At 37.8% G+C, this 22,036-nt stretch overlaps 1 protein-coding gene across 2 annotated transcripts in view; it reads right to left on the minus strand.

Moving 5' to 3' along the window:
* Window positions 1-4,832: 4,832 nt before the first annotated feature.
* The window catches only part of STX7 (syntaxin 7), a 46,174-nt gene continuing 28,970 nt past the window's right edge, over window positions 4,833-22,036 (minus strand). The window contains exons 3-10 of one of the 2 annotated variants that reach the window (XM_019803563.2): window positions 19,453-19,522; window positions 16,848-16,941; window positions 16,012-16,149; window positions 15,188-15,240; window positions 14,549-14,645; window positions 13,257-13,329; window positions 10,636-10,718; window positions 4,973-7,890 (exon numbers count right to left, since the gene is read on the minus strand). In XM_019803563.2, coding sequence (XP_019659122.1) covers window positions 7,798-7,890; window positions 10,636-10,718; window positions 13,257-13,329; window positions 14,549-14,645; window positions 15,188-15,240; window positions 16,012-16,149; window positions 16,848-16,941; window positions 19,453-19,522 — 701 coding nt within the window. In that variant the 3' untranslated portion in view covers window positions 4,973-7,797. Of the gene's footprint in view, window positions 7,891-10,635; window positions 10,719-13,256; window positions 13,330-14,548; window positions 14,646-15,187; window positions 15,241-16,011; window positions 16,150-16,847; window positions 16,942-19,452; window positions 19,523-22,036 lie in introns of both variants that reach the window. The other variant, XM_034669157.1, reaches the window with a different exon arrangement.

Consider the following 22,036-nt stretch of genomic DNA (forward strand, 5'->3'; position numbering starts at 1 on the left):
AATTAACAATATCTGGAATGAAATGGGGAATATTACTACAGACATCAAAAATATAACAAAGGAATACTACAAAAAACTCTACATACATAAACTCGACAAACTGAGATGAAACAGACAAATTATTTGAAAATCACAAACTACAACTCAGTAGGAATTAGGTCACTTAAATAGCCCCATAACTATTATGGAAATTTAATTTATGACTAAATCTAATTTATAACTAAAAGCTCCCCTCTCCAAAATTCCAACATCTAGATGCTTTCTTTAGACAATTCTAACAAGTGTAAAAAGAATTAACATCAATTCTTAACAATCTCTTAGAAAATAGAAGAGGAAAGAACACTTCCCAATTCATTTTGAAGCTATTACCCTGATAGTATAACCAGACAAAACACTACAAAAAAAGAAAGCTATGATCACTACCCTCATGAATACAATGCAAAAATCCTTAACAAAACATTAGTCAATATAATTCAGTAACATATAAAGAAAATTATACACCATGACCAAATGGGTTTATTTCAGGGGTGCAAGGCTGGTTCAATATTCAAAACCCAATCAATGTATCTACCATATTAACAGGCAAAAGGAGAAAAATCATATGATCATATCAATTGATGTAGAAAAAACATTTGACAAAATTTAACACCAATTCATGAAAAGAAAAACTCTTAGAAAAATAGGAATAAAGGGAATTTCCTTTACTTGATGAAGAGCATCTCCAAGAAACCTACAGCTAACATTATACTTAATGGTGAAACACTAAATCCTTTCCTGAGACTGGGAATAGGGCAAGGACATCTCTTCCCCACTCATATTCAAATATAGTGCTGAAAGTTCTAAGCACTGTATTAAGAAAGGAAATAAAAGGCATACATATCAAAAGGAAGGAAATAAAACTATTGCTATTTGCAGATCACATGATTTTCTATGTAAGATAATCCAAGGAATCTACACAAACCTCCCAGAACTAATAAGTGAGTTCAGCATGATTGCAGCATATGAGATAAACATACAAAAAAGAATTGTATATATACTTATGGGAATTAAAAACACAGTATCATTTACAATCTCTCAAAAAAATGAAATGCTTAGGTGTAAACTTAATAAAAACATATATTGAACTTAATATGCTACAAACTACATAATACTGACTAAAGAAATCAAAGGAGATCTAAATAAATGAAGAGACATCTTGTGATCATGGATTGAAAGACTCAACATGGTAAAATGTCAAATTTCCCCAAATTGTTATACAGGTTTAACATAATTCTTATCAAAATCTCAGCAAGATATTTGTGTAAATATGGATAAGATTATTCTAAAATTTATACGGAAAGACAATGGACTAAAGCACCTAATTTTGAAAAAGAAGAATAAAGTAAAACAAGCAGTCTATTTGATTTCCAGGCTTATTAAATAGAAAAATCAATACTGTCTGGTATTGGTGGAGGTATAGACACATAGATCAATGGAATATAACCACCCAGATATAGACCCATACAAATATGTCCAACTGATTTTTGTCCAGCTTGTTTTCGACACAGGAGCAAAAAACCATTCGATAGAGGAAAGATAGCCTTTACAACAAATATGATATTGGAACAACTGAACATCATAGGCAAAAAAAAAAAACAACAAAAAACAGAAAAAACAAAAACCTAGATGTAAGTCCCACATTTCATACAAAATTAACTCTAAATGGATCATGGACTTAAAATTTAAGACCACAGAAATTTTAGAAAAGAACACAAGATAAAAGTGAAAATCTTTGTGATCTAAGGCTAGGCAAAGAGTCTGTGATACCAAAAGCATGATCCACAGAAAGGAAAAATTGATAAAATGGACTTCATCCATCAAAATGAAAAACTTTTGCTCTGTGAAAGACCCCATTAAGAGAAGACAAGCTACAGAGTGGGAAGAAATACTTACAGATCAATTTAGATATTGAACAAAGGACTAGTATCTAGAATACATATTTAAAAAAAAAACACTAAAACTCAACAATGAAAAAATAAACAACCAAATTAGAAAAAGAGGAAAAGACATGAAGAAACACATCACTGAAGAAGAAATATAGGTGCCAAATAAGCACACGGAAAGATGTTTAACATCACTAGTCACTGATGAAGTATAAAATAAAGCCTATCACAATAACTAAAATAGAAATTTGTGACATCACCAAATGCCGATAAGAGAGTGAAGAAGCTGGATCATTCAAACATTGCTGGTGGGACTGTAAGCTGGTACAGCCACTCTGGAAAAGTTTGGCAATTTCTTAAAAACTAAACATTCAACTGTCATATGACTCAGCAATTTCACTGCTGGGCATTTATCCCAGAGAAATGAAGTCTATGTTCATACAAAAACCTGTACACAAATGAACACAGCTTTATTCATAATAGCCCAAACTGACCGGATATCCTTCAGCAGGTAAAGGGTTAAACTGTGATACATCCAAACCATGGAACACTACTCCGCACTGAAAAAAGGAACTACCAGATGCACTTGATACATGCAACAAGTGGTATGAACCTCCAGAGAATTATGCTGAATGCAAAGAGCTAATCACAAAAGGTTACATACTGTATGATTCCGATTATATAATGTTATTGAAATAACAATTTTAAAAATGGAGAACAGATTATGGTTGGAAGGAGGAGGTGGGGTCTGGAGCAGTCAGTGTGGTTATAAAAGGGCATCAGGAGGGGTCTTGGTGGGGCACCTGGGTGGCTCAGTTGTTAAGCGTCTGCCTTCGGCTCAGGTCATGATCCTAGTGTTCTGGGATCAAGCCAAGCATGGGGGAGGGGGGGGTCCCTGCTCAGCGGGAGGCCTGCTCCCTCTCCCACTCTCCCTCCTTGTGTTCCCTCTCTCGCTGCCTGTCAAATAAATAAATAAAATCTTAAAAAAAAAAAAAAAGGAGGGGTCTTGGTGTTTGAATGTTGTATGTGGAAATGTTCTGCATATTGACTTTGTCAATGTCATTATTATGGTGGTGATACTGTAATTTTGCAAGATGTTACCATTGGGATAAGTTGGGTGAAAAGTATGAGAGGGATCTCTGTATTGGTTTTTACAATTGCATGTGAATTTACTGTTACCTCAAAATCAAAGTTTAATTTAAAATTTTAGCATTTGGGACTCAGTTGGTTAAGCATCTGTCTTTGGCTTCAGGTCATGATCCCAGGGTCCTGGGATGGAAGCCCCATGTGGGGCTCTCTGCTCAGCTGGCACACTGCTTCTCTCTCTCTCTCAAATAAAATCTTAAAAAAGAAATAAAATTTTAGTATTAAACATGTTTTACATTTTATAAAATAGGCTCTTTATTTTAAATGTCTGCACCATTCCAAAGGTAAGTATTGGTCTGTTGCTCCATTTCAGGCTTGAGAAGTTTAATGTAACATAGACAACTTCTAAATTACTAAGAAAAATGTTTAGCGTAGATCAGGAAAAGACACAAGGGAGGTCCTAATTTAGAACAAATAATATCCTTTTGCATCCAAGATAGAACTAATTTAAATGATATATGATGGTTACCTTACTGAACTGTGGTACATATCCCACCACAAAGTAATAATTAAATGTTAAAATTATGGTAACCTTTATGGAGATTAAAGCATTAAATCTGACACTGGAAGTAGGTCAGATGTGGCCAGGTACACTGGAAACGCCTTTTAATGAACCTAAAATGACCATAGCACCTGGGTTTGGAAGGATGAAATAACAATATTCTCCACTAAGTTATTTATTTTTTTCCTAGCATCATCACTGACATTACAATCTGCTTTGCCATGAAAGCTTTTTACGATAGGTCTTCAGCTATGCAAGCTACTAAAAGCTTGTATCCTTGTCTTGGGTTAGAACCTCTACTTTCTAGAGATGAAAACTTGGTTCCCTTTATCAGGTCTGACTTCAGTATTTCAATTCGCCATGATACAGTTGGTATGAAACTTTCAGAAGGCATTAGAAACTGAAATTAGTTTCGGGAAATCTTCACTGAGGCTAAATAGCTGTGTTTCTGTTTTCCACCGAGGCTAACAGGTTTTGGAGTTAGCAACTACTGTCTAGCAGTACTTACAGTAAACACTTAAAAATCTGTACTTTGGGTTTGCCAAAGTGGGCATTAATGCCCTTTCAAGTTTATTTAAAGACTCAGTTCAGTTCTAGCAGACTCCCTTGAAAACAAGGAGGGGTGTTATGCATATAACGACGGCACAGGAAATCTGGTTTCGCCTTCCACTGCTTACGTTTTAAAGCAGAAATGCCATCACTACACAAAACCTACAGGAATCCCACTCTGAGTAATTAAGTGACCAACCTCTTAAAAACCTGCCAGAAGCAACAGTGTCTATAAAAATCTATTTAATGTCTCAGTTCTTTAGTTCTATTTCTGCATTTAAAATTAGGATTATTTGGAGAAGAATAAGTGATCCCCTCATTTTCACGTTGACCAAACAACTGCCGAAACAAACGATTAAAATGGACGTTGTGACGCAGTGTTTCAACGATGAGAAAATGGGTTAACATGAGGTGATGTCGTGCCTTGTGTCACAGAAGTGGTGCAGTGTAGCCCTTTCAGGCTCCTGCTGGTGAAAGTCTTGCTAAGTGTATTTCCTCGCTTGAGACATCAAGCTGTTCAAATCTTAGGATGGACGGAAGAGGTCTGGGACCCACAGGACAATGTTTCATTTTCGTAAGTGAATCATGAAAATACACAAACAACTTTCCCTGTCGCCCCCCCCCCCAATCCGCCCAGGAAAGCAGGATGCCTGATGATGTTCTTTACCACTAATGAGAAATTTTCATCATATCTAAATGAACCAAAAATGCCATTTTAACTCATTTATTTTTATTCCAGCAACCTAGTCATCATGTGTAAACAGTAGTCAACTCTGACTTTAAAAACATAAATGCTGAATACTATACCCTCGTAAATTGTTCTGGGCCATTAAGGTGGACAAGGACTTTTTTCTGTAGACAGTTTTTAACTTTTATTATGTTCTTGTTTTCTACACGAAGAAAAATTACACGAACTAGAAACGCTATTCCAGCACTTTCCTTGCTAAAGCACAGACTAATTTTGTGGAACAAAAATCTTCAAAAATCATTTTTCATTAGAAATTTGTTGGAAAACATTGATATTCAAAACACTGTTCTTCTGTGTGTACAAAATGTTACTTTTTTTTTTTTAAAGCAGTGACGACAGTGAAGGAGTCGGTGGCAAATTCTTCGAAGACGCGGTGCAGTCAGACAACGATTCGGATGCTGCTGGCCGTGCAGCGCTTGGATGCCTGACTCCAGCTGCTGCCTTCCTTGTTTGCTGGCCTAGATCCGCTCCACCTGTGCCCACACATACATTTTTCTAGAACTGATCCCATGCCTACTAACAAACAAGCTGCCTTCTGTTGAAATGGCACCTGTATTTTTTTTTTTTTTACTATCAATCGTGCAAAACCAAAACACTTCCACATCTAGTGAGCAGTACAAGAGTCAAACACTTCATGCCACACCGTCATTCGATTTCTGCACAGAGGCTGGCTGATCTCAATCCGAGCTGTTCGAGAATGTCTTTGGAGCACACTAAAATGAACGTGAGTCACCTGATGACGAAACTGCTTCAGTCTGCGACTCCACTGGACTGCCTCGAGTTTGCCGACCGTCATAAAAACAACTTCAATGTTATTTTCCATAGTGTGAGCGTCACCTTTCAAACCGATTCTACGACTAACCTAAAGGAAAACTTCGAGAACTTGAAAACCTTGGCTATTGTGCTATGTTTTTCCTTTTATTTTTTTTCAAATCAAGACTACTGTGTTTCAAATATTTTGGGGTAAAATTTTCCCTCAAAAATCAATGTTTCTTAAAAGAATGCAAGCCACTCAAGTTCCTGTTTTTAATGACTGATCTGTGTCCCAGGTAAAATAATTTATAAAATATTACACTTTAAATGAAGGTGCTAAAATTGTGCACAAAAGAATTAAGTGCTTTTCTATTCCTGGGAACTCATCATGAAGTGAATAGAGTAAGTGCATTTGCCTATATGAGAATAAACATTTTATCAAGTACGACCGTGGCAAAAAATTGAACTGATGTGTGGGAGCTTGGGAGTTTTATGCAGCCATAGACACTGGTTTATCACACGCTTCTCTGTGGTCTTAGAGAAAGAACACGTTCAAGCAGGCCCCGATGGGCTTGCACTGACCTCAGCACAGGTAGTATTCGTATAATTTCCTTTCCCCGCCTGGCCCGACCCGTTCACTAAAGCAAACTGATGGTAAACACCAAGTCTCAAAGTTCCCAATCACTCACTCGCAAGATCATGCTCTACAGTCTCTTGTGGAAAAAAAAAATATGGCGTTTTGCTGACATGCAAGACAGCTTCTGCTAGCAGCAGAACTTTCTAAGATTGCCAAAATAAAACACTGAATAAACCAGTACTCCAGAAAGACAGAAGGGCTGCTGTGTGATTATGTCAAGTGTTGGTCCTGCAGAAGCAGAGTCCTCATGAAACGGAACGATCCAGACACTTTTAAAATCATCTTTATTTTGGTTGCAAAGATACAATTTACTTAATATTTTATTTGTTCCCATTTGAAGTCTCATAGCTTTGCCATGTAAAACACTGACTTCACGATCAAACTGCTATGTAAGAACATTATAAAATACAAACTATAAACTAAGATAATCCTCTTTACAGTATTGAGATTAGTGCATTAAAACAACATTGATTTAAAAAAGCAAGTGAGTTAATTGACAAACATCCAAATTGTTTTCTAATGAAGGGTGGTACAAAATGGTATGCAAGGTAAACATTAAATTTTAAGTGTTAGTGCTCAAAAACAGTAATTCTGGTAAAGTTGCTCCCCCAAAGTAATTCTGACCCAAGGATACACACATAGCCATTATTCTAAAGGACTTAAGGGAAGGTAATTAATTCCACAGTAATAGCTGTGGAAGTACATGGCAGAATAAGAAGTTGGGATCTTCAGATTTATAACGCGATAGGTACTGATTTTTCATACTCTTCCTTCAAATTACATTAAACATTTATAGTGACTATAAATACCCCAGCAAACATCAGACTTAAACAGGGCCTATGTAAAAACAATCTATCCTTAGTATTTTACTAGGCAATCTACAGCAAATGCTTAATATATACACATCGGGAGTATGAGATACTCTAGGAAATTATTCTCTGATTTTATTTAGAGTAAACAAGGGTCTTAAGAGAAAACGAACAAGGAAGATTAAATAGATATTTGTGCTGCTCTGAACCAGGAAAAAAAAAAAAAACAAACCCCAAAACATCACAAACAGGTATGATAATTTTTTTTTAAGTTATTGAGAATGTTTCCTCTGCTGACCCAAATCAAAATTAAATTTGAGAGTTTTAACTGAAGGAACACAAATCTGGGTGCACATCACTCTGTGAGAGACAGATGCACACGGAACACACGCACACCTTTATGTTTACTAATTCCAAGAGCCAAGTTAACAGGTAAATAAATTACACATGAAAGGCATATACAACGTGGACAAACCTCACAGTTATTAGATTGAAAAGCATGGAAGTAATGCCAGCAGTCATACCGAGAAAAACTTTCAGTGTTAGAATGTATCAGATTGGATCCAAAGGAAACTTCCCCACCAAATGAAAATAACAAAGTATGGGAGCCATCCTTTATGGAGTACCTTTAAAATAATAATAATAATAATAAAAAAAAAACCAATCCATGATTACAGGAATCCTCCTACATAATTTAGAGAATGTAGTGCAATAGTGCGCTCCTTCATAATTTAGCCTTTCACTTTCCATATGATGAGCCCAAGAATTACAACTCCGATGACAATGATAAAAATGATGATGCACAGGGTTTTTCTGGATTTGCGCTGCAGATGCAAAAACAGAAAACATGTTTACAGATGTACTGGAGCGTCTCTATAGCAATTGAAAACCACTTGCTTCATTTCTAGAGCAAAATCAATAGTAATTAACCGCCCTCAAATTTTTGGCTGTATTTTTTTTTGCTTCTCAAAACTCTCTTCAAATACAAGTGGCACTAGTCTTTCAAAAACAGTCTTCTTGAAATTAATGATGTAATTAGGGGCCAATTATTCAACTTTTGTTGGTCATATTTCTGGGTGTGGTGGGGCTTAAAAAAGGAGACACAGAGAAATGAAAGTTACTGACTTAAGCGATAGACTGAGGTAGGCCTATGTATAAAAATTATGAACAGCTTAAAAGCTAACTTTTATCAAAGAACTGCTCTTCAAAATAAGTTCTCTGAAAATATCAGCAAGTGTAAATGCTTGGCAATGTTTCCTGAAGTGAATTTATTAGTTTCCAAAGTTCTCATTCTTTAATATTAGTGGAAACTGCATTTAATATCTCAACATACAAATAAAAAACTAAGAGCTAAAAAATCATAATGCACTCATTTAAAATACAGAGGTTAACAGTTTTGTTCCACTCTTCATTCCTGGCCCAGCTGTAGATTTCCATATTTCTGTCAAGGCTTGCATATCTCACAACAACATGCAGGAATCCTTTCTCTTTTTCTTTTCTTTTTTAAGATTCTATTTATTTATTTGACACAGAGAAAGAGCAAAGAGAGCACAGCAGGAGGAGGGGTGAGAGGGAGAAGCAGCCTGAGGACAGTCTGGATCCCAGGACCCTCGGATCATGATCTGAGCTGGAGGCAGACGCTTAACTGACTGAGCCACCCCGGCGCCCCAGAATCCTCTTTCTTACAAAGTTGGGAAGTGTGTACATTTTTTTTTTGTCAACTAGTAGTACCATAAAATTTACGGAAAGATTTCTGACTCGGAAATTCTCCTGAAAACTATGACGACTTTCAGTATACCACACACTCAGCAATTTTTTCAACTGAATACTGCTTACATGAAGCACAGCTCCTCCAGAGTTTCGGTATCATCCTGCCTATACAGTGTGCCCAGACTCCCCTTGAGTACCACAGACACAGGCGTAATACACCTGTCAGAGCAATCACAGGCAACCCCCCGCTACAGGTTATCTGAGGCGCAGAGCACCCTCCCCAGTGTGGGGTGGTGAGGTCCCAGGGGATTGCAATGATAAGAGTACCTATCAGCTTCCCTTCCACTCATGGTTCGCCCAAACTATTTAGAAGCAGCCTATTTTGCAGACGCATGAGTTTAATATCAAGGCTTCCCAGGGGAACTACAGGGAAGCTGCTTTCCCCCAGCACTTGTGTTGCGTGGCTCCTTCCTCATCCCTCCAGGGCCCGTGGGATTTAGTACGGTGCAGCTCCAGAAACGGAGGTGTGGCCTGGGAAGATGTGCTCCTTTCCCCCAGGGTGGATGCAGGGTTTGCCCTGCCCCAAGGAACGGGGAAAAGTAAAACTTGCAGATATAGCTGCATCCTTCCAAACTCCAAAAGCAAAACAAAATAACACGTAAACCTAGTTACTGATAAATCCTGCTAAACCCCACGTTTGAGCAGCTATGACCGTTGGCATTTATAGATTATCGTGTGTGTGTGTGTGTGTGTGTGTGTTCAACTACTCATGAATGACACCTACTGTCCGTGACATTATTCTACCAGCTGCATACCTGAATCACAGGCACACAGAAGGTAAAGGCGCCTTAGTCACTACAGCACTGAGTACAGCTGGCCATACCCAGCAATCTCTACGTGGCTTCACTGTCCTCTATGGATCACTAAATGTGCAGTGATTTGTGTAGTGAAAAATGGCACTGAAATGAAAGGGGACTTCTGAGGTGAATGAGAAAAGTGAAAAGCAACTGAAAACATCTAAGACCATGATAATATCTTAGATATTTTAGAAAAAGGCAACACAGTCTGAGAAAAATAACTATGAACAACAAAAAAAGGAGTTTTAAGAGGGAAATCAAATGCTATGGTGGTATTTAGGGGTTCCCAAAGAGCCTGGCCTCATTCTTATTTTCTACACATCGTATGATATATTCATAGTTGATGGTCCTAATATTTGTGTAGTACTCTGATGTGCTTTATATCTGTCCCATCTACAGACTCCCTGTATTAACCCGATCCACTGAAGAAATCCATTCATTCCTGGTGAAGGGTCTGCTGAAAGCCGACAATACCTAGTTATCAAGGGCGCTCCAAGGGAATGTGATTTCCATAGGACTTGATGAGAACTCCTTAGAGCAAAGATCTGTGCCTTCTTACTGCAAAGTGCCCCAGACAGAAAAGAAAGAAAAGGTGGAAGGAAACAGTGGAAGAAACAGAGAAGAAAGTTCTCAAAGAGGTTTCTGGGTTGGAAGGTCACAACAGCATCAGAGACCACCAGCTAGGCAGACATGCCCGCAGGTGTCTTGTCTCCTGCTCCCCTCGGGACTCGAGACACTGAACTTCCCATCCCTGGGGCCACAATTCTGGTTCAACCCTGAGAATAAACAGGAAACAGGCTAACCCCAGCTTAAACAGACCGGAGGATCTCTGACCTCTCTTCCATGGGATTTTAAATTTTAACGTCTCCAGCCACTTTATACCTGATCAATCCCTCTCTCTCTCTCTCTCTCTCTCTCTCTCTCTCTCTCACACACACACACACACGCACAGACTGGAAAGTCTAAGTTACAAGACAACTAACTCACTGAGGTTAATATTACCTGATACTCTGCTGCCCTTGACAGCTGCTGGTTTGCTTGCTGAACGTGCACGTCTGCATTCTCCACATTGGCTTCTATGCTGTCTTTAAAATAAAACACACACACGCACACAAAGCTGTTAGACGTGTGCCGACGCTCCAGCAAGAGAGCTGCCTAAATCACAAGATTTCATGCAACATAAGACCACACGTTCCCTATTCAAGTGTCAACACTGGCAGTATCTGGGCAAAGTTGAACTTCTTTTTAAACTGGCTCTGAGTCTTCCTTACACTATTTTTCGAACGATCTAAACAACATACAGATATCGGAAGAGAACCTGGACCGTCCTCATTACAACACAATGGCGGTCCACGAGAAACAAGATGACCTGGGCAAAGGTGGCAATGAAGAAAGTCCACAGACAGGAAACCCTGGGAGTCGTTTGGCTTGTGGTGTCATTGGGATTGCCAAGTAAATATTCCCTAGGATGTGATCTGAGTCCTAGTAGCTCCTATGTTATCTTGCTAGTTGTAGAAATTTAACTTGATAAACACTAAACACTGTAACCTTAAAAGCTTTAAAAAAGTAACCTCCAGAAAGTACTATGGAGTTTGTGCGCTCTGATGGTCAGCGCGGCCCCAAACACCCAGCGACTCTTCCTGAGAGTCAATGCAGCGTATGGAAACCATCCTTTGCTCTGCGGTCATCATCAACCTACTTTGGTGCTAAAACCGAGCCCTCCCAAGCACTCAGGCAGCCATCTTCAGTGGCGACAGTTCTCCCTCCCTCGCTGCTCTGGCCTAGAGGTGGGACCCGTGGCCCCCACAGTCTGAGACCACAGCCTTTCCCTTCTCCGCACCAACACTCAGCTTAAAGCTCATGCTCACAAAGGCATCCAGCCCCCTGTAGCAGACGCCCAGCAGCAGGCATCTATAGACCCCACGGTCCTTCCTTCATTCTTTGTATATTTTAGCCCTGATTCACTCATGGACCCTTCGATGCTTCTCTTATATAAATCGGCAATTTTGCAAGCCAACTGCTGACCTGCTAAGACCCTGCCTTCGTCCAGGCCTTGACCACACTTTTTCAATGACTTTGCCTGTTTTCGCTTCCCAGGCCACCCACCTCCATGACCATATCCCAGCCTCGTCACTACCGATCACCGCAAGTTCTCTGTACAGTTTCAAACCTCACTCTGAGCATCACCTGCCACCTGTCTAGCACCTGCCCTCCAACACCCCGACCTCACTGACCCTACCACTGTTTCACTGTCCCTCAACACACCTCACGCCCTCACCTTCCTCCTCACCTCCTCAGGCCCTCACCTTCCTCCTCACCTGGCTGAGATCCCCTGGGCCACCACTGAGCCACACCTTCTTGCGCTCACCCTCGGCTCCCTTGCCACCTACCTCGGTAAGACGTATGTGACAACACCCCAACCTGCACCCTCGCAGGTACAAAAAAAATAACCGTTATCTCCATCTCCCTCTTGCTCATTTCACTTCCCCAAAACATCCGACGTGCTTCTGCCTGAAGGCCTTTGCACTTGCCCTTTGCTCTACCTGGAAAACTTTCTTTCACTTGCTCCCTTAATTCCATGAAGTCTTCACTAAATGTTACCTGACATAAGGTCTTACTTGACCACCCTAGCAAAGCAATAACATTCTCTACCGCCAGCAGCCCCATCCTACTACCCACCTTATTTTCCCGATAGAACTTATCAGCATTTACTTGCTTTTCTTTCAAAAATTCTCTCTCCTTCAATTAGATTATAAGATTCATGACGGCTGGGTCTTTCACCTCTTGTTTAATTTCAGCTAAATCCCCAATGCCTAGATTTGTGCCCGGGTATAGCAGGCACTCAATAAATGTTTACCAGATGAACGAATGAATCGGTTTTTGAAATTTCACCCCATGATCTACTGTGGCTACAGAGAAGGGTAAGAATGGACAAATGATAGTTATAGTAAAACATAGGTCCAAGTATTTCAATGAACCAAATTCAGAAAATGTATGAAATCTATCTTTAGACATAACCACTGAAATCTTCATATTTCTAAATGATGAAAATGATCAGGACACTGATCCGTGCTGACAGTTACACCTTAACTGAAGAGCTATTACATTTAAAACTTACAGGGAGTCTTAGTCACTGATTTTTTTTTTTTTAAAGAATTTGTAAAAGAATGCTTCGCATCCAAGTAATACTAAATTAATGTATCGAAAAGACCCTGGGATACATGATCAGGCAAATGGCTACCTATTCCCTCCGATCTAAAAGACAAGGTAGCATGCACAATTATGAAGAGCACAGGTTTCCGAGAAAGTGCTTGGTGTGGTGAGAATTAGCAGGGGTTGAGATGGAAACCAGGGGCAGAGAGACTACGGGCTGCCTCCACGGTCTCAGCAACAGCAGCCTCTGGTGAGATCTGGGGCTTCAGAAACGAATGAAGCCGGTCGACTCAATCAGTGGGAGCCAAAGATGAGACCTGTTTCAGATAATGCCAAGGGTGGGGCTTTGTCTGTTGGTAGAGGCTGTGCTCTTAACTCGAGGGGGTCCAAGAAAGTCAGGGGTTACTCTTGCTTGACAGGTTACCGCAGGTAAACTGCATGTAGCCTGCTCCCACCCCAGTGGGGCTTACCTATCACATCTCCTTGTTCATGGATCATCATTCCCAAATCTTTAAATATTTCATTGATATCCATAATATCAGCCTGAGAGAAAAAGGCACGTGTTACTATAACCAGAAATTCAGCCCCCGATCTACAAAAGGGGAAAATAAAAAAAACCAAAACCCAAAACCAAACAACCCAAACCACCACTTAGACACAAGTGAGAATGCATCTATAAATTTTAGAGATATCAGGAAACTGACTAGAAACAATCCTAAGTAAGACGACCTTATGCAGTTATTCATAACTGTAACCAGTTCTTTAAAAGTAAGCTTGTGACATTAAAAATACCAAGCAAGGCAGCATGGAAACCAGGAATCTGTAACAGAGAAGGGCCCTGGGTCACTGAGTTTATGTTTATGTAATCTGGTAGTTTTGTTACCACTAGCAGTATTTCCTCATAAGAGTATAAAATATCATTGTTATGATTTATTTCTAGTAAAAACTTACACATCAATTTGACATTATAAAAGTATAAAACGTGAGGTATAAATTTAAAGTCTCACATTAATAAATTTGATTATGCAATGGAAAAGCAATGAATAAATTATATCTTTACTTTTCTATAACATATGGTAACTATTATTTTGCCTGATTAAAGAGTAAAGTTTAAATATTCTATTTGGGGGGACAATTTACATATTCACCCTGTGCCTTAGTTTCCCCATCTATAAAATGGTGATGATGAAGACACAGTTAACTACTTCATGGTTTTTAGGAGAACTAAATGAGATAATGCAAAGAATTTATCACACGGTGCTTGAAAACCCTCAACAAATCGTAGCTACGGTGAGCTATTACAGCCAACCTTCTAGGTAGGTAGGAGTAGGTAGGTTCCACAAGAACGAAGGCTTATTAACCCTTCAGATCTCTGACGTCCCGAACATACTATGGAGAATCGAATACTTGTAAAGCCCCTGTCATGTCTAATTCATGCGGCTCTGAGGTACACCATGTGCTCCGGAAACCATCTAGACTCCCTGAGCAGACATGTCTGGACTGAGATTTTCTCCATGCTAAGGACCTGAGATGATGTGACAGGATAAAAACCAAAAGTCAGAGATGAGGGACGTATGTTCTCTCATTTTAGCATGAATTCTAACATGAGTTATTTTAAAAAGGGAATTATTCTCATTTATACGAAATGCCTCATTGATATATTTAGTTTTCTTTCTCAGGCCCCTCCCCCAGCATGTCTAAGCATCTTGAGGACAAACACGCTGAGAACAGAGCGGCCCTCCAACTGCCACGTCAGGCTTACTTCAAGTTGCCTAATAGAAGACTCTCTCTCCTGAATGAGGCGGAGGTCGTCCTCTGTGATTTCTTCATCCTGCACTTGCACCTGCGGTTGGGCTTGGCTAACAGGCAGAACATGGGGAAAAAAAGGAATGGTATTAAACTAACGGGACTTCTTTCCTTATTTACTAAACATGAAATAGAATATCTTTTCTTCAAAGTTAGAGAATTGCTTTAACTTCTTATTTATATTCTTAAAGTTTAAGAATATAACAGAAATATTAATCAAACTTTACTCATGTTTCATTTCATTGTGTTTTTTTTTTTAGGTATTATTTAATTTGGCAACTGGGTATTTCTTCGTGGTTGACTTCAACATCACAGGAGGAAATAATCTCCATCAAATAATTTATTAGTCAATCATATTTACTTGGGTAAGTAATTATTTACAAAGTATTACTGCTATATTGGAATATTTTATATATTTATAGACTTCATAAATAATTATTTTGAAAAAAATTTCAAATTTATTGCTTTCTATTTATAAATAACAGGATAGTCATGAATATAATAAACTGAAAGCTTTCATTCTGTTCTAGGGACCATAACGTATAAAATACATTTGAAAAATTATCTTTTGATCTGTATGTTCTGTATTTCTTACCTTTCCCAGGACACAAGATTCCTTTCCTTTGAGCTGTCCTCAGGAAAACCACCCTGAATAATTTAGTAATAGAATGGATTGAGAAGGGGCAAAGAAAAAACACCAACACTCACTTTTTCTCTTATAATAATCTAAACTGATTTATGTACGCATGTGCACGTGTGTGTGTGTGTGTGTAGAGAGAGAAATGCTGTTCTCATTTTCTAGGTCAAGTGCTTCGAATAATAACAGAATTGTATCCTAAGCTGAGAAGGAAGAATTCATTAAATATTCTCAAGGGCCAAATAATTACTATTACTTGATTAAAATATACGATAGTCCTGGAGTCTCTACATTAAGGAACAAGGAAACAACTTGCAATAGTTTTGAAGCTAATTTAAAATTAGATTAACTCAAAATTTCACTTTAAGTTATCCTTCTGTTTATTTTCTCCAGGCTTGTACTCATTTTCAGTATTCACACAATACATTGACTCTGTTCATTTCTGTCATCTTCATATAACCCAGGAGTAAAGTGTTCCCTACATGAGCCCTAGTGCAAATCAATGTGGGAGTATCACTCAGGGTCTGACCCCTAGTCTTTTCTGACAAAATGCTTCCATATTTTTATGTAATAATCTGTAATCTTTGGTTCTATGACATGGAGAAAATAACCACAGCAATACATAACTACCATCTGTCTTAAAATTGAGCAGAAAAACCTGAAAATAAATATTCAGGTATTAATTTCCAAGACACCACAGATCCTTATGACTTAGAAAAAAGCTACTGTAGTCTCTCACGGGAACATCACATTCACTGTATAACGCCTTGTTAAATACTTACAGAGACTCTGGAACTGGCTCTTACTCGAGCAACAAACTCTTTCTCTTTCTCTGCAGCTTGCCTCTGGACCTTTTGAAAGTTTGTCAGTGATGTTGTGAATTCAGCCACTAAGCGATCCTTCTGTATTTTCCTTTGACGCTAGAGGAAAGGGGGAGAAACCTATTAGAATCAAGCTGTGAAGTTCTATAGAATTCACAAAAGTTGTTTCACCACTAGCTGGCTGGCTCTTCGTTTTATTGTGAAATTCTCGTTCACGCTCCAATTACGGGCCCTACTGATTACATCTCAATAACATTTTGACAACGTGTTCAAATGCTATGTGTATTTACTATCTCAAGGCAAAAGGTCCATAATGTTGCATTTCTCACCTCAAATTTTCATCCTAAAAACTGGGCCATGATTTTGAGATTATTCTGAAGTAGTTCTTTGTGTTTTCTTTTTAGGAAAATAAAACCTTGTACTCTCACCTAAGTAATAACTTCCGCTAAATAATCAGCAAGGAAATAAATACGCGCCCCCAGGAAACCTCACATCTCGAATGAGTGTGCATGTCTCACGGAGTCAGCCCTGGAAGGCCAGGAAACAATTACTCAGGAAGCATTTTCTGAGCACTTGCTTAATTATGGGTCAGGGCAACTGCATGGAAATAATTTTTGCTTTATTGAACCACAGGATACTACCTGGGCAATTAAATATAGTTTTGTGTTCTGTGAACTAATCTCAAATACAATTTTTCCCCCTTAATTTCCTTGCTAGCATAACAGTTCAAAGACCCAACAATGCATGTGATTTCTTTCACATTCAATTCATCAACAACGTGCCTTAAGGCTCGATACCTGTTCACTGGGGGTGGTGGGCAGAGATCCAAACTCTTTAATGTACTTATCCGTTTCTTTGGCAAGTTGGTTAGTATACTGCTGCTTCTGTTGCCTAAAGTGTGAAAACACACGTTATAGTGAAAGAACGAAAAGATTTAAGTTACGACTCTGCCAGTTGATGAATAGTTTGATAAAAATCACTATTTTATAGACTGGCTCTAAATTTTCTCTATGAAAACGAAAATTTCAGGGCACCTGCTGGCTCAATTGGTAAAACATGGGACTCTTAAACTCAGGGTTGTGAGTTCAAGCTCCACATTGGGGGTGGAGTCCACTTAAAAAAAAAAAGTTCCAGATTCTATTTTTTCATAAATATTGAACAAATATTACATGGAAAGTTCTTCACTCACAGGGGGCAACCAAGCTTTGAGAAATAAATCTCAGCAGCCATTTAGAAAGGAGGATGACTCAAGCCAAAGCCAAGCTGTGGGATGTCTGATGTTTTAGATATGGGGGTGGGGTGGTGGGAGCCTTTTGTCTGCATCCCACAATTGGGAGGTCAGTTGCATAAATGAAGAGGATTTGTCCCCTGAGACTATCTCTAGTTCCCAGGGCTTGGGGTACATGTAGCCTTTCTTCTTTCTCTATCTGGACATTTATATCTTTATAGACACTTAAAAAAAAAAAAAGAGGGAAGGGGTAATAAATAATAATATACATTTACTATTTTTTAAGTTTGCTATGGAAAAAATAATAACATTTCTCTGTAAAGAGAAAGAACACAATATAAGAAGTACTTTATATCAGTATCTGTATCTATCTTGCTAGGTAGCTTATAAAGTAGAAAGTCAGATTTTTAACTAAAGAACTTTACTCTAAAAAAAAGCCTACATTAATGTGATGCTTTACAAATTACAGTATCAGTACTTCCCAAATATATTATCTCTCATTTTAAACACCTATTAGTCATACTTGGGAGCTTTTAAAATAATGAGATATTGTATAAGAGTATTTTTAAGTATAGATATCTGTATCTGATTGGTAAGGAAGAATTATAACCCACTATCTATTTTCTGAGTACCCTACCTTTAATATGTCTTTTAAAATCTTTAGTAAGATTTGTAAGATAACTAAATTTCTGAAAAGAAGACTTTATTGATATCTACCAACTTACAATCTCCACTACTAACCTTAGCAAAATATTATATCTATTAAGAATTATGTATTTCTATTCCATTTTAGTTTTTTTTAAAGATTTGTTTATTTATTTGAGAGAGAGAGTGTGCTCAAAATGAGGGGAGAAGCAGTGGGAGGGGGAGGGGGAGGGAAGCAGACTCCACACTGAGTGGGGAGCCTGATGTGGGGCTCGTTCTCATGACCCTGAGATCATGACCTGAACTGAAATCAAGTGTTGGACACTTAACCAAATGAGCCACCCAGGTGCCCCTCTATTCCATTTTAGTTTAACAAATGATGGTTTATTATTTAGACTAGGGGCATTTTTACCACCCCAATATCTCTCCACTGCAGAAAAAGTCAGTATAAATTAGACATAACTATTTATTCTTCAAAATGTACTTCATAAAAAACATAAATTCCCCTCACCTATCTTTTAATTTCTTCCTCTTTGTAATTTTTCCTTGTATAGCTAATGCTGTTTGGAATATCACTTATTACAGACATATTACTAGAAATATGGCTGTAATGACACTGAATTATGATTTAAGATTCAGGTTCACAATGATGTTAGGCAAATCATCATACCCTCATGAAACATATTCTCCTTATGAACAGAATGAAAATAATTGTTTTCTTTTTTTAAAGATTTTTATTTATTTATTTGAGAGCGAGTGAGAGCGAGAGAGATCACACAGGGAGAGGGAGAGGGAGAGGGAGAAGCAGACTTGCCCCTGAGCAGGGAGCCTGATGTGGGGCTGGACCCTGGTACCATGACCTGAGCCGAAGGCAGATGCTTAACAGACTGAGCTACCCAGGCGCCCCGAAAATAACTGTTTTGATCTATGTATTTTACTCCAGATGAGAAAGGTTCATATGAGAAAATGTGTAAAAACACTATAAAATCTGTAACACCACAAAGCATTACTGCTGTTCTTCTAACAGCATATTAATTTCCTGAAACATATACTACATAAATTCACCAGAACTTTTTTTTTCCCTTAAACAAAGGCTAATGGCTTTCTGAAATTCAAGGATTTAGGTATAAGTTTTTTAGGGATAGTAATTCATATTGAATATGTACTGGATCTAAACCAATAAAAATCCAGTCACTGAAGTAATTGTTAGCTATGAACACTAAATCACAAAAACAGAGAAGCTTAAAATATCATTTTTCAAAAGCCATCAAAACAACCTATTCAATAAGCATAAGAAAGGCTCTTTAAAATAAATATAGAGTGAGCCGGCTCTTTAAAATAAAAAGAAATAGCTGCCTACCCTGAACAGGGAAAAACCTACACAAAAACTTGGTACAAATAAAGGAGCTGAAAAATCTTATTAATTTTCCATTGTTTCTCCAGTAAACGTAACACTACATGCCATCAAAGCGACAAAGCAGTAAATGATTTTTTTTCCTTTTATTTTTTTAAAATTATTAAATACTTACAGCTGTTGCCTCAGTTCAGGTGAATCTTGAGGCGTTCCAAGCTGATTCAGACTCCTCTGTATTTCCACAGCTATTATGATGAAAAGATAAACGTACAATTGTTATAAATGTTAAGGCAACTCAAATTAAGTTAGAAAGTAATACAGGCAATTGGACAATTAGAAAACAAAAAAAAGAAACCCAAAGAGATGAATATAGAAAATGTTAATTGAGAAAAAATGGTGAGTAAGTGGTTTATTTAAATCTAATTAGGTACGATAATTAATTTTCAAGAGGAATTGTGTGGGGATGTAAACATGTGAAACTGCACTTATGATCCAAAAATATTATTTTCCTCCCTAGCTCCTAGAACATTTACCACAATGGCACATGGGCCTTCACTTAACTACTGGCATAAAAACTGTAAGGAAAATAATTGTAACAGTTACATAAATCAGTGGAATACAAAGTGAACGAATGATTGTCAATAAACAAGGGAGGAATAATAAAGATGAAACAATTATTCGTAATTTTCCATGTAATAATGGATCCAGGCAAGTGTCATCAGAGGATGCTGAAACCATAGGACATTCACAGAATCTGAAATTATCGCCACATGGATGACCTTAATAAAAGAACTAACTTCACCTTGGATAAATTTGTTGATTGAAACAAATGATCGGGACACCGGGGAGGCTCAGTCCGTTAAGTGTTGGACTCTTGATTTCAGCTCAGGTCATGATCTCAGGGTCATGAGATGGAGACCAGGGTTGGGCTTCCTGCTCAGTGCACAGTCTGCTTCTCTCCCTCTGCCCCGCCCCCACACGTGCACATGTGCTCACTCTCTCTAAATTCAATCTTTTAAAAAAAAACCACAAATGATCAAATTTTTTTGTTTTTAATTTTAGAAAGAGCGAGAAAGAGCAAGAGAATGTGTGCACGTCGTGGGGGGAGAGGGAGAGAGAGAATCTTAAGCAGGTTCCATGCCCAGCATAGAGTCTGACCAGGGCATCTCACAACCCTGAGATCATGACCTGAGCTCAAGTCAAGAGTCCTATGCTTAACTGACTGAGCCACCCAGGCGCCTCCAGAACAAATAATCAAATTTAGCAGCACCAACGAGACAAAATGGCATGATGAGCTTCCTGACATGATGCAATGAGAAAGTCACAATATGATCTACATTTTTTTTTCCCCAAAATGTTTAACCTGAATCTAATCATGAAGGGACAAAAAACAGACCAATCTAGACTGCAGGATAATCTACAAAACAACTGGTCTGGGCTTTTTAAATGTCAATGTCATGAAAGAGGAAAAAAAAAAAAGACAAAGCAGGGGAGCTTTCCAAATTAAAGAACTAAAGTGCCCAAATTACTAAAATACCCAAAAGCAATGTAGGAGTTTGGATTGGGATTCTAAATCAGAAGGAAAAAAATGCTAAGAAACAAATGTGGGGCTACTAAAGACACTTGAATTTGATTTTGAAATTCAAATTTGGAGAGAGATACAAAACAAAAATGGAAAAATGGCAACAACTGGTGAACCTAGGTGAAGGGCATACAAAAAGTGCACTGTGCTATACTTTTCTGTAGGTTTAAAATATTTAAAATTAAAAGTGAAGAGTTAAAATTCAGGCTAAGCTCACAATCCAAAGTCTATAAACACAGCAATTTTTATAAAAAGGTTATTCTTCACAAATGGGGAAGTCCTGTAGCTTTATGCATGTGCGTAGACAAATAAAATGTCAAGTAGAAGCTGAATATCTATCTCCAAAGTAAAGAATTTGCACATTTCCAAGAACTAGAGAAAAATGATACAACTCACCCATTCTTTTTATTTTAAATGAGTGGTTTATTTATACAGCTTAAATGTTTTTAAGGTTCACTGAGGATGATGTAATGACAGTTTTCAAGTCGAAGCTGAAAAATATAAATGCTGGAAGGGAATCATATAGCATAAGCTAGTTTCAAAAGAATTTCTTTTTGCCTTTTTTTGGGGGGGTAGTAGATTTTTCTTTTGTAGGGCAGAGAAATCTTGTTTGCTGTGTTTAATTTATGGCTGTTTGCTTAGTTATATATTTCCTTATGAATCTCAACAGGTTTTCTTGGACTGCCTTATAGGGGTTTAAAGCTTTTATTTTCAAAACTAAGTATGTTGGCAAGACAAACTGTAGTGTGAGCATTTATCTCATCTCTAGAGGGTTCCTGTCATTTAAAAATGTCATATTAAGTTGAAAAAAAACAGAAAATTCGATAAGTGACTTCAGAAAACTGACTAATCATTTGGCATTAAAATAGAAAACTACCTTACCTCATACAGCAAAATAAATCTGCAATTATTAAGTTAAATATTAAAAGCTGAAACCATTAAACTGCTATGTGAAATGATAAACAAATTTATCATTATGGTCCTTTTATGATCTTCAAGTGAGGGATAAAATATTATCTAAGCATGATATAAAACTAAAAAACCATGGAGGAAAATATGTCAAACCTGACAACACAAATAATTTTTTAATGCTGCATGCAAATGTGTATCTGTATTACAGATATATATATATATATATATATATATATATATATATATATATAAATAATGTGTGTAT

Source organism: Ailuropoda melanoleuca, chromosome 10, assembly GCF_002007445.2.
Source record: "Ailuropoda melanoleuca isolate Jingjing chromosome 10, ASM200744v2, whole genome shotgun sequence".
Classification (NCBI taxonomy): Eukaryota; Metazoa; Chordata; class Mammalia; order Carnivora; family Ursidae; genus Ailuropoda; species Ailuropoda melanoleuca.